Source organism: Triticum dicoccoides, chromosome 5B, assembly GCF_002162155.2.
Source record: "Triticum dicoccoides isolate Atlit2015 ecotype Zavitan chromosome 5B, WEW_v2.0, whole genome shotgun sequence".
Lineage (NCBI taxonomy): Eukaryota > Viridiplantae > Streptophyta > Magnoliopsida > Poales > Poaceae > Triticum > Triticum dicoccoides.
In genome coordinates, this window is record NC_041389.1 from 47,804,563 (window position 1) to 47,817,639 (window position 13,077).

The following is a 13,077-nucleotide window of genomic DNA, read 5'->3' on the forward strand; positions in this document are numbered from 1 at the left end:
CTCCCATGATCTCGGAGTGCGACCGCGAGTTTGGTCACTCTTCGAAAGAGCTCACGAGGTTCTTCATCTTCTTTCATTGCAAACTCATCGGCTTCATCTTGCACCAGTTCATAGTTGGAGCGTTGAATGCTAGCACTTCCTCGATAGAGAGACACAACACATTGCCATGCGTCTTTAGCCATGGCATGAGGTCGAAGATGAGGGAGATCTTCGGGAAGGATTGCATCTTGGATGATGAAGAGAGCACTCTCATTGAATTGATTATCCACGGCTTCTCGAGGGGTGAAGTTGCTTGGGTCATGTGGATAGAAACCTTCTTCTATGATTCTCCAAAGATTAGTATTCACATGTTTTAAATGACGCTTGAAACGATAAACCCAAGCATCAAAATCCTCATTTTTCACAATCTTAGGAGGAGGACCGGCATGATTTAAATGAGTAGAGGGAATCGGTCCACCATAAGTAGGAGGTTCCACATGGGCATAGATGTCGGTGCCATTTCTACCACTAGTAGAAGGACCCTTCTCACTATTATCTTCCCCCTTGTCGGAGTTAGCATCCATCACCTTGTTAGTGGGATCACCCACTTTCATCGGCGAGGTGGATAGTTTAAGTCCTTCTAGGAATTTAGTAAACATGCTTTCAACCTCGGTCGTCATGGAGGTTTTCAATGTGTCTAAAGCCACATTGAACTCCTCACATGAGACAGAGGTTCCCCCATCGGCCGTAGACGAGATAGGATTCACACCGAAGTGCTCCTCCGCACCGTCGTTGGTGTCAACCATACTCTTCGGACGGCAAAGTCCTTAATAAAGAGACGAGGCTCTGATACCAATTGAAAGGATCGATATGGTTGACTAGAGGGGGGTGAATAGGCAACTAACAATTTTTAAGCTTTTCTTTAATAATTTAAACCTTGCAACAAAATAGGTTGTCTAGATATGCAACTATGTGGACAACCTATATGATGCAAAGACAACTAGCACACAAGCAAGCAATAAATGCAACACAAGTAAGCTTGCAAAAGTAAAGGCACGAAATAACCAAGAGTGGAGCCGGTGGAGACGAGGATGTGTTATCGAAGTTCCTTCCTTTTAAGGGGAAGTGCGTCTCCGTTAGAGTGGTGTGGAGGCACAATGCTCCCCAAGAAGCCACTAGGGCCACCATAATCTCCTCACGCCCTCACACAATGCGAGATGTCGTGATTCCACTATTAGTGCCCTTGAAGGCGGCGACCGAACCTTTACAAACAAGGTTGGGGCTATCTCCACAACACTTGGAGGCTCCCAACAACACCACGAAGCTTCACCACAATGGAGTATGGCTTCGAGGTGACCTCAACCGTCTAGGGTGCTCAAACACCCAAGAGTAACAAGATCTGCTAGGGATTAGTGGGGGGAATCAAATTTCTCTTGGTGGAAGTGTAGATCGGGGCCTTCTTAACCAATCCCGAGCAAATCAACAAGTTTGATTGGCTAGGGAGAGAGATCGGGCAAAAATGGAGCTTGGAGCAACAATGGAGCTTTTGGGGGAAGAGGTAAGTCAACTTTGGGGAAGAAGACACCTTTATATAGTGGGGGAAACAATCCAACCGTTACCCCCCCCCCCAAAGAGCCACGCACAGAGCGGTACTACCGCTTGGGCAAGACGGTACTACCGCTGATAAGCGGTACTACCGCTCCCTCCCAGCGGTACTGCCGCGCTGACGAGGGATGCAGGGTCCTGGCCCCAGAGCGGTACTACCGCAGAAGTATTGGCGGTACTACCGCTTGGAGCGGTACTACCGCCACTACTAGCGCTACTAGTACCGTAAAACCCGACACGAAAAATAATGGTTGAGAGTCGAGGCGGTAGTAGCCCGGAACCACTGCGGTACTACGGCCGAAGACCGCAAGCGGTACTACCGCTCGACGTGCTTCGGCGGTACTACCGCTTGACGTGCTTCGGCGGTACTACCGCTGAGGACCGCAGTACTACCGCTGGGACAGGATAGGCAGGCACAGATAGGAAAGATAGCTCCAATGAAGCAGAAAGAAGCATCGGGTGTGATAAGGATGTGTACGTGTTGATTCCACCGTAGCATTACCAAAGCGCATCCCCTTTTGATAGTACGGTGACTCCTACGAAACTAGACCACGAGCAGAGAAACGAAGGAGCTACACCGTCTTGAATAAAACACCGAGGGGAGGTAATCGTCTCGTGCCAAAGGATGAATCTCTAAAAGAACTCAACGCACACGATTAGTCCGCAAAAGCATTGTCATCAATCACCAAAACATCTTGGGGATAAGTATGCCCTTACACCTCCGTCCCAAAATAAGTGTCTCAGACACTTATTTCGGGACGGAGGGAGTAATAGTTACTCCCTCCGTTCCTAAATATAAGTCTTCATAGAGATTCCACTATGGATCACATACGGATGTATATAGATGCATTTTAGAGTGTAGATTCACTCATTTTGCTTCGTATGTAGTTCGTAGTGAAATCTCTACAAAGACTTATATTTAGGAACGGATGGAGTATCATAGATCATAGATGGTGCAATGTTGTTCTGGTACATTTTTTTAGTTTGGCATTGGTGAATAAGATGCAATGAAAATTTACAAGGATAAGTACAAATCCAGAGCCTCGGAGGTGGTAGTATATAGCTGCATCTACCAACTTGCACATAGGACACCTATGGTCTATGGCAGTTGGTTGATGCTTTGGATGAATTTACTGGTGGTGTGGTCTTTGGTTAGTCACTAGTGTTCAAGTTGATATCTCGAGTTTGTGAAGATGAGCAGAAGAGCCAGATATGGGTTGCGGAGGATGGCACTATGGAGAAATATAACGCTCGTTTGAGGTTGTCCTCCTACTCTGAAACAATCCACAATTAGCTGGCAAAAACTTCAACATCCTCGGAAGAGAATCGGCACAAACACATTATAAATAGCGATGCCAGCATACAAATAGACCAATTTAAGGGCTCCTTTGATTCAAAGGAATTGCATACAGGTTTTATAGGATTGGATCCTATAGAAAAATGTCCTATCTTTGTACTACTTTCTATAGGAAATCTAGCAATCACTAGAACCTCTTTCTAGAATTTCTTTGATGGAATCAAAAGAATTTTGGTGCTGAGCTGGCGGTTTCTTGGAGAGACAGTGAGAGTTTACTCTTTCCTGTGGTTTTCTTTGGGGTATGGAGTTAATTCAAGTGTTTATTACCTAGAGTAGAACAAAAGATGTGTTCAATTTGAGTTATTATGGATGTTTTGGGTTATTTCAAGTTAGTAGTACTAAGAAAAGATCGATTTATTGTCTCTTGCAGCTGTCATTATACTACCACTGCTAGCATTAATTATTGAAGGGTTTCTATTTCGGTTTAGGGCTATTTCAAGCGATAAATCACGAGTGGACATGCAGCCACGCGAGGACGAAATCAAAACCGTCCATTCCCATGTGATTCGTGCAACTTTAATACATCAAGTGCGTATATTAAATTTCATCCACGGTATACAAATGGTATAGCTCGCTCATTACCTCTGACCTTGCCAGGAGATGGCCCACAAGTCAGCCTCATGCATTGAAACAACATTGAATGGCTCTTATCCATCCATGCAAACTCATGACAGGAGAATGCCCTGCGTACAAGCCAACCACCAAAAACACCTTCGGCTTAACCCATTTGTTTAATGAGCCACAAATTAATTCTGTTGTAAACGGATGGCAGGACATCAAGGCACCCAACATCTTTTAAATGCAACACGCGGGCCATAACATGCAGGCCATCCCTGGTCCAACCCACAGCTCCTTTCTCATTCATCCTGCTTCTCTAGTTCTTGCATTCTAGAGCCTAGAACTCATCCATAGAGATATGGAGCTCTTTTGGAAGAAAAAAATAAAGATGTAGAATTGTAGTTGTACAGATGTGTCACTCAATGCCTAAGAGTACTTCACCGGCTCGTCCAACAACAATACTTTATGCTCATGTCCCAGGTTCATTTATGAAAAGGATTAACATGGTAGAGCAAAGCATGAAAAAACCATGTTAGAACACATTCAAGCCTGGAGTGGTAGATGACAGGATAAAACATGAAATCTCCATTGATGTGGTATATGTACTAGATGTAATATGTAATACATTTAACTCGGCAGATGTATAAACACATCGAACAACATATCCATCAACGGAAAAAAAATATTGCAAGCCTCATACGTAGAAACAACAATTCAAGTAAAAACAATTGAGCCCAAAACACTGCACCACATCACTTGTATTTACAGTTCAGTACAACACCACGTTATGAGGATCTGCACATTCACTCGAATTGGCAGAGTAGCAATAAAAGACACCACCATTAAAAACGCATTTAAGATGCCTAGCTCAACCCACATGTATCACAGACGCGTATCTCCAAATTAACCAACGGTATCATTTTGGTATTCAATAATTTGCTATATTAAATACTAATCTCATAGCACATATGAACAACCGAGATTTCATCCTCACGTAGCACCATGTCCCAAAAATCCGCGTCCCTATTTCAAGTTACTACTAAGATCGATTTATTGTCTCTTCCAACTCCCATTATGCTACTAGCAGCATTGTTTCTATTTCATAATTGTGCCTTGAAATTCCAATGTTATTTGTGAAAAATGTTGCTTTGCTGAAACACATAAGTTTATTTACATAATTCAGATCTTTTTTTGGTCACAGTCAAGTTTTTATTGTTTAGTAAATCAACAAAACCATATCATGCAATCACAAATTTAGTACAAAATCATTGTTTTCTTAGGGGTGATATAAATGTTCTCATCGTTCTATATTAGTTGTTGATGATTTAGTACAACTTGATTTAGCACAAAGACGTACTAAATCAGCGAGAACTAATATGGAACGTAGGGAGTAAGTTTTTCTTTTGTATTGGAAAAATTTCCTAAGCTACCAAACAAGGCCTAAAGAAGTTTTCTGGATCGTCATGTTTTTCTGAGTTGATTGACATTGTCTGCGAGAAACGTTACTGGTTCCATGGATGTACTATGTAATAAGAGTTATAATAGATCACAGATGGTGCAATTCTGTTGCAGTACATTTTTTAAGTTTGGCATTAGTGAATGAGATGCAATGAAAATTTACAAGGATATGTACAAATTTAGAGCCTCGGAGGTGGTAGTATATAGCTGCATCTACCATCTTGCACATAGGACACCTATGGTCTATGGACAGTTGGTTGATGCTCTGGATGAATTTACTGGCGTTGTGGTCTTTGGTTAGTCACTAGTGTTCAAGTTGATATCTCGAGTTTGTGAAGATGAGAAATATAACGCTCGTTTGAGGATGTCCTCCTACTCCGACACAATCCACAATTAGCTGACAAAAGCTTCCAACATCCTCCAAAGAGAATCGGCACAAACACATTACAAATAGAGATGCCAGCATACAAATAGAACAATTTAAGGGCTCCTTTGATTCCAAAGGAATTGCATACAAGTTTTATAGGATTGGATCCTATAGAAAAATTTCCTATCTTTGTACTACTCCCTCCATCCGGAAAAACTTGTCCCTCAAATGGATGTATCTAGCACCAAGTTAGTGCTAGATACATCCATTTGACAAACAAGCTTGGGACAAGTTTTTCCGGACGGAGGGAGTACTTTCCATAGGAAATCTACTAGCAATCACTACACCTCTTTTTAGAATTTCTTTCAGGGAATCAAAAGAATTTTGGTGCATACAAAATCATGTAGGACTGGAGTGGGTAAGACATTGCAATCCCCTATCCTATGTACTCTCACAACACAGAACTGTGTGTCAGGAACAAGAGATTCTTATCAGTGCGCAACCTTGTGACGTTAACAATTGACAAATCAAGATATTAGGTTTCTGCCAGAAATGGATGCTGTAACGGGGGTATGGGGTGCAAGTTCACACCGTGGCAGGGCTTTCTACAGCAATACGTCTTCTGAAAACATACAACAATCGCATGTACAAAACCCCGACAAGCTACATAACCGAATAAACAGCTGGGTATCAAGTAATCAAACAAAACAAGTAACAATAAAACAAAGGCACCAATCTGACATAAATATCTTAAAAAGATTGGTCTTCTCAAAATAGAAACCACAGGCTTAATTCCAAAATCCAACACTATGGCCATAGATAGCTCTAAAGGTACGGACTGGTAATACAGGACAGAGTTTTGGGATAAAATTCACCGACTAGCCACGCTCTATTTCTTCTTGTCACCAGCACCACCACCACCAGCAGACCTGCATATCAGGAGAGAGCAATTTGTCATTTGTATACCAACTGTTACAGCAAAACAGAATTGCAACTATTTTTTCTTGAATGTAGAAGACATGAACATGGTCAGGCAAAAGAAAAACCTAAAGAACTACTCCCTCCATCGGGAAATACTTGGTCGGAGAAATGGATGTATTTAGATGTATTTTAATTCTAGATACATCCATTTTCATTCATTTATGTGACAAGTAATTCCAGACGGAGGGAGTACAAGCAATAGAAACATACTTATGGTGAAGATTGCACTATATATGCAACACCGAAAACACCATCATCTAAAGTGGAAACTGCTGTCTACAAACTACACTAGTTGACAGGGAGGAAAGCCACATCTATTTTTTTTTAAAGCTGGAAGAATTGGTGAGTGCATAGGCGTTCGCTTAAGCGTGCATAGGCGAATGCAACAACAGAACACCTAGGGCCTAGTCATGCTAAGCATGCCCCGGCACATACTACAAGGTAGGTACTAGGCAGAGACGAGATAGGTACTAAGGAGAGATTAAAAAAAGGAATTTAGACCTAGCACTTTATTTAAGCTCGGCTGGAAGCCAGCACAGCATTTCTTAATGTTAAGGAATTCTTTTTGTCTTCAATTCACTTATAAACCCAACAAATTCATAATTCTCCTAATGCTAGAGGATGCACTACGCAATGCTCTAGGTAACTAAGTAGTCCAGAGCAAAAAGGAAAACTGAATAATAGGACAGCAGAGTCAAATAATGTTCATAATATAAATGGTGAGTCGAGTGGTTACATACCTCATCTTCCTAAGGACACTTGACATCTCCTCTCTCTTCTTCTTTGCTCTCTTGTGAGTACCAAGCTTTCTCTTGGCGACCTTGAGTGCGCGCTTGTCCTTTCCAACCTTAAGAAGCTCAGTGATACGTTTCTCATAGGGAGCGAATCCAGCAACCTCCCTAATCAAGTTCCTGACAAAATGCACCCTCTTGGTACCTTTCTGCAAAATATGCCAAGATAACATTGTAAGGATGACTGCAAACTGGATAGAAATGTTATAATAATTCAGCTGAGCATATAGGAGCATGTAAGTTAACTTTGTTTCAGGTTCACACAAGTTATAATTCGGTAAAAAAAGCCAGCTAGAATAGCCGAATAACAATTTGGTCCCAAACACAGCAAGGTCCTATTTTACTTTCAACATGACTTGACAACAGTACTAAATAATATGCAAGGAAGGAAGGTAATCTCCATCTGCATTTGCTATTACTTCACTGCAGAATACAACAGAACCGTGTGGGTAATCAAGCCCAATACAGAATCCAGATTTACACATGAAAACAAGAGGCTATCAATGCTCCCAAGTTATGCAAGGCCATGGTTATGCATCAAAGTATTGAACAATAGGAGAATTAAGACTAATACTAGATGGCATTGAAAACTGCATTTACAACTAATTACAGATAGGGTCTGTCTAGGGCCTATCTAGATGTGCCCTAGTTATTGCACATCTAAGTGACTCGATCAAGTATAAAAAGAAAAGGAAAAAGTTAAAAGAATATACCCACATGAATCTCGGTGTAAGATCAATGACATAGGACTTAGATGTGCAATACTTATGGCAAATTTAGATGTGCTTTAGCAAAACTGTTACAGATATATATTGCAATATTCTTCAAAAAGATGTGTAGTACAGTCAGTGATACTTTAGAAATGAAATTATAAGGTACTTGATTGAGCGGTCACATTTCATCACCAACAACTATCAACCTCCAGGACTAACAACTTGGGACTTCTGAAGTATCAAAATTTCCAAACGTGTGTTCATGCATCATTACATCACTGCAGACACGAGGCTGCTCCCAATGTGTAGAATTTTTTTATCAGTTGGTCTCAATTCGGCGAGCTTCCATGCAATACAAGGTACACCTCACAGATATTTAACCCGACTACTTTTGCCCTTCAGCAGCATCAACCATACTATGCTACAGTACTCTCAACATCTAGCTCGACACCCTTTTTAGATCATAACTACAACAGTCAAGAAAATAATACTAAAACTAGTAGACTAAAACAACGGAACTACCGAGCAAACACATATCTAGAGAACGGTCAGAGGCCAGCACAGTCTAAAAGGGCAGATCAATCGCGCACTGAGAACATAGCAGAGGACGCGTATGGATCCTTATGAACATAGCAGAGGATATTGGAGGCTAGGGACGGCTTACCCCCTTGCGGTCGGACGGGCGTGGCGGCAGCTCGCGCTTGGTGACGACGTGGCCCTTGTTGATGCCCACGAAGAGCCCTGACTTGGGCTGCGACGGCGCCATGGCCGGACTCCCACTCGCTCCTGCTAACCTGCAACGGACGCACGCAAGGTTACGTACGAGCGATCTGAAGCAAGATTCATCATGGTATAGGCGGCGGCGCTGCTCGCAGGCTTACGTTGAGAATGGACGCAGGTGAAACCCTAATCCGCCGCCAGCGCCCGGGAAGAAACCCTAAGCTGCGTGAGGCGGGATCTTATATATGGCCAGAGCGTGAGATCTCTCCATGTTAGATTGATGGGCCTGTCTTACTGGGCTTATTTTGCTCACGGTATGGATCGCGATCCAACCGCATAGGCCCACTTTTGTGCGCGTGTAAGTTGTTAGTGCAAAATGCAGCATTTGATGCCAAAAAAAAAACGTACAGTGTTTGATTTGCTAAAAAAATGCAGTATTTCATCATTTGATCAACGTAAATGCTCTCCCTCCGTCCGAAAATACGTGTCCAAGTAATGGATGTATCTTTCATTTAGATACATCCATTACTTGGACAAGTATTTCCAAACGGAGGGAGTACTATGTCAGCTAGCAGCCAAAACGTCTATCACGCTTATCCCTAAGGTGAAGCATCCGCAGCAAATATCTCAGTACCGTCCAATCGCCCTTTGCCCTGTACCATACAAGATCGCATTCAAGATGGTGACAAACAGGCTGAAGGTGTGGATGAATGTGATAGTGGGAGAAGAACAAAGTGCCTTTGTACCCGGACGTAATATTACTGATAACGTTCTAGTGGCTTTTGAGAGTGTGCACACAATGAGAAGAAAAAAGAAGGGCAAAAACTACACGTGTGCGGTGAAGCTCGATATGATGAAAGCGTATGATCGTGTGGAATGGCATTACTTGGAAGCAGTGATGCAGCGACTTGGGTTCAGTCACAATTTTATTGAATTGATCATGACGTGTGTGACTTCGGTCAGATTCACGGTGAAGGTGAATGGGGAGCTCCTCCCGGTCTTCCACCCCTCGAGAGGACTAGGGCAGGGGGATCCAGCGTCACCCTTCCTTTTCTTGTTATGTGCGGAAGGACTAACCTCTCTATTGAACAATTATGGCTCTTTTATTGACACGGTGTGAGAGCCTCGGTTAGATCACCTTGGATCAATCATCTCCTCTTTGCCGACGATTGTCTTATTTTTATTGGTGCAAAGGGAGAAAGTGTGGACCGACTCAATGAGATATTGAACATTTATGCTATGTGCTCGGGGCAAAGTGTTAACAAAGAGAAGAGTGCAATCTATTTTACTCCGAACACTCTGGCGAAAAGGAGGCGGTTGAAGCTTTCAGTGACAGGTACCTTGGTTTACCAACGGCCGTCGGCAGGATTACTAGTGGCACGTTCGAGCACATCTGTGATCGGGCGAGGAGCAAGATGGTGGGATACTCAGAGAGAGATTTGGCGTGTGCGGGGCGAGAAATATTGCTGAAATCAATCATTCAAGCGATACCAACCTTCAATATGACTTGCTTCCGATTAACAAAAAAGGTGTGCAAGAAGATTACGTCTTGCATGGCCAGGCATTTCTGGAGTAGCAACATCGACAGGCGCTCGATGCATTGGCTTTCATGGAAGAAGCTAGCCACCCCGAAAGAAGATGGGGGATGGGGTTTCGGGATCTTGAGGCCTTTAACCTCGCTCTGTTGGGGAAACACGGCTGGAGGTTCATGTTATACCCGGAGAGTTTATGCTCTCGAGTTATGAAATCTAGATACTTCCCAGATTCAGACTTCATGAATGCTACAATCCCGAAGACGGCGTCACCTATCTGGAGGGCGATTGTTGCAGGTCGCAAGGCACTGAAGCTCGGTCTGATCAAGAGGGTGGGAGATGGCTCCACGATCTCCATTTGGGAGGATAAGTGGATCCCTGATACTATTTCGATGTCTCCTATGGTAAAACCTGATAACACACCTCTTGTTTTTATGAATGAGCTGATTGACCAGGTAAATTGGACATGGCAACATGAGCTTGTTCGTGCAACCTTCCTAGCACCGGATGCCCAAGCAATCTTAAATATCCCGCTGCGCAATGGTGGAGGAGAGGATTTTCTAGCATGGGCCTTTGAATCCACCGGAATCTACATTGTCAAATCAGCATACCGTACTCTTGTGACACAAAGAGCGACTAGCTCGAGAGGAAGGGACGGATATGGTACTTCACAGACTGAACGACAGCTATGGAATTCCTTATGGAAGTTAAAGGTTATACCTAAAGTGCGAGTTTTCTGGTGGCGGGTGTTGAATAAGATTTTGCCAGTCGAAGAGACTCTAAAGCGCAGACATATCATACGATTGGATCGATGCAACGTATGCCTTGCTATGGGCGAAGATCTGATGCATGCATTGATACATTGTACACATGCCAAGCGCTTCTGGAATTAAGCAGAAGCGTTATTTGATTTTCATCTACCACGTCTGCACCCTGACACTTGGTCCAGGGATATCATATGTGACAGCAGGTTTGCAGAGGATGAAAGGGCAAAAATCATTACAGTTATGTGGGCTATCTGGCACCCGCGCAACAGATGGGTACATGATAAGGAGAGACTTGATCCTGGCAATGCAGTGAGAAAGATTAGAGAATTCCTTGCACTTCTGGAGCTACCCAGGAAGCAAGTTTCAGTTTTACCAGGCTATGGATGGCGGCCACCAAAGGATGATATTGTCAAGATTAATTGTGATGGAGCCATTGATCTTCTCTCTGGCAAGGGAGGAGCTGGTGGAGTGGCGCACTCGGCGTCTAGTCTATTGGGCACGTGGTGTAAGCCACATCTTGGGGTAACAGACCCATTGATCATGGAGGCACTAGCCCTCGGAGAAGGAGTCATTTTCGCCAATCTGTGAGGCCTAAAGCGAGTGAAGATGGAAACTGATTGCTTGGCTTTGCTGAATCTGTGGAATTCTCGTCATGCAAATCGTTCTGCTGTGGCACCTATTCTTGATGAAATTGGAGAGCTCTCTTTAGAATTTGATTACTTTGTAATTCAGCATGTATTAAGGATAGCCAACATGTCGGCCCATTTGTGTGCAAAACATGCTTGTACACTCTTGGTGACTGATAGTTGTCTGGACCAGACTCCCTCGTTCTTGGTTAGCAGCCTGTTGGCAGACTGCCCCAAGAATGCTTTTGTTGAATAAAAGCTCTCAGATATTTCCCTCAAAAAAAAGCCAAAACAATATTTACGTTTAGAGAAAGGAAGAAAATACAATATTTACCGCAAAAAGATACAATACACACGCCATAGTGAAAACAAAATGTCACACGAACCGATAACAAAATTGTTGCCTTTTTCCATATGGGTGCGCCTAAAACTTGGTCTACTCAGTCAATGTCGGTGTATTAAGGCCCTGTTTGGAGAATCTTCGCTCCACAACTCCACTCTGGTGCAGTTACTGTTGAAAATCATGGAGCTGTTGTGTCCCGGCTCCGCAGCTCCAGGGATTTTGCGGAGCCGGCGGAATTCCGAACAGGCTCTAAATTAGGGGTTCCTTAGTACCCTGGATTCATGCACAGGCAGTTGCAGCCCTCCGGACGGCAAGGGCTTGCCGAAGGATAACTCAACCCAATTTTCAACACTTGGACACCAAGACCGTGAAGAAGACATCCCGGCAGGTCATCGAGAAGTACTAAGCTAGTACTGAAAAACAAGACTCCAGTTGCCGGCAAGCATCGCACCGGCAAGACAAGACCCGGCAAGCTCCTTGCCAGGAATTTCTTCATCTTGACCTTCAGTCGCTCCACCTCATTGGCCAGCCGATGGCTTTGCAAGGTTAGGTGTCCAGCGGGCAGATGGCTTGAGGAGAGTCAACAGGGCACATGTCAGCACACTACATCAGGGTTAACTTTATTGACACCCATCTAGTGGGTGCGGCAAGAAGATAGAGCTCATCCAGCCCGATGGCGTAGGAGAGACGACACCTTGCCAAAGGATGGTTACCAGCTCACGATGCATTAAATGCCCTTGTCCTAGTCTGGTGGGATGGTTAGATAATGTCGAAGCCACTATTCATACATGTAGAATGACCATGCTGCCACTGCGATGACCCCTTTTCATCTATAAAAGGAGACCCAAGGCTACCTTGGCACGGGTCAACACATTGCACTCGCTTATATAGTAGCCGCACCTTGCACACGTTCTTCCTGCAAGCTGTACTTGTAACTTGTGCTCCTACTCAATCCACCAGAGAACAGGAGTAGGGTCTTACCCCCCACGACGGCCCGAACCTGAGAAACCCCCGCGCGTTGATTCTTGGATTTGCTCTCCGTGCTCGTCAATCTCCCAAGCGAACTACAAAGGGATCCTCGCCGGTCCCATAGATCGTCGTACTCTGACATCTTTGGCGCGCCAGGCAGGGGATCGCTTGTGCGGATCTACTCCAGCAGTCTTCGTGCAAGTTTCACTGTCTATGTCATCCATGGTGCCGAAGAAGAAGAGCACGACGGTGGGTGCATCGTCTGGCTCCAAGCTACCAGTCCAGACACCTTCGGAGGACGGGACCGACGG

At 44.0% G+C, this 13,077-nt stretch overlaps 1 protein-coding gene across 1 annotated transcript; it reads right to left on the bottom strand.

The window, feature by feature from the left end:
* Positions 1 to 5,992: 5,992 nt before the first annotated feature.
* Positions 5,993 to 8,792, bottom strand: LOC119307283 (60S ribosomal protein L36-3-like). The gene is made up of 4 exons (XM_037583362.1): positions 8,691 to 8,792; positions 8,474 to 8,603; positions 7,046 to 7,245; positions 5,993 to 6,253 (listed from the first exon to the last, which is right to left on the bottom strand). Exons 2-4 carry the CDS (start codon positions 8,573 to 8,575, stop codon positions 6,214 to 6,216), a joined length of 342 nt encoding a protein of 113 aa, XP_037439259.1. The 5' UTR covers positions 8,576 to 8,603; positions 8,691 to 8,792; the 3' UTR covers positions 5,993 to 6,213.
* Positions 8,793 to 13,077: the final 4,285 nt, after the last annotated feature.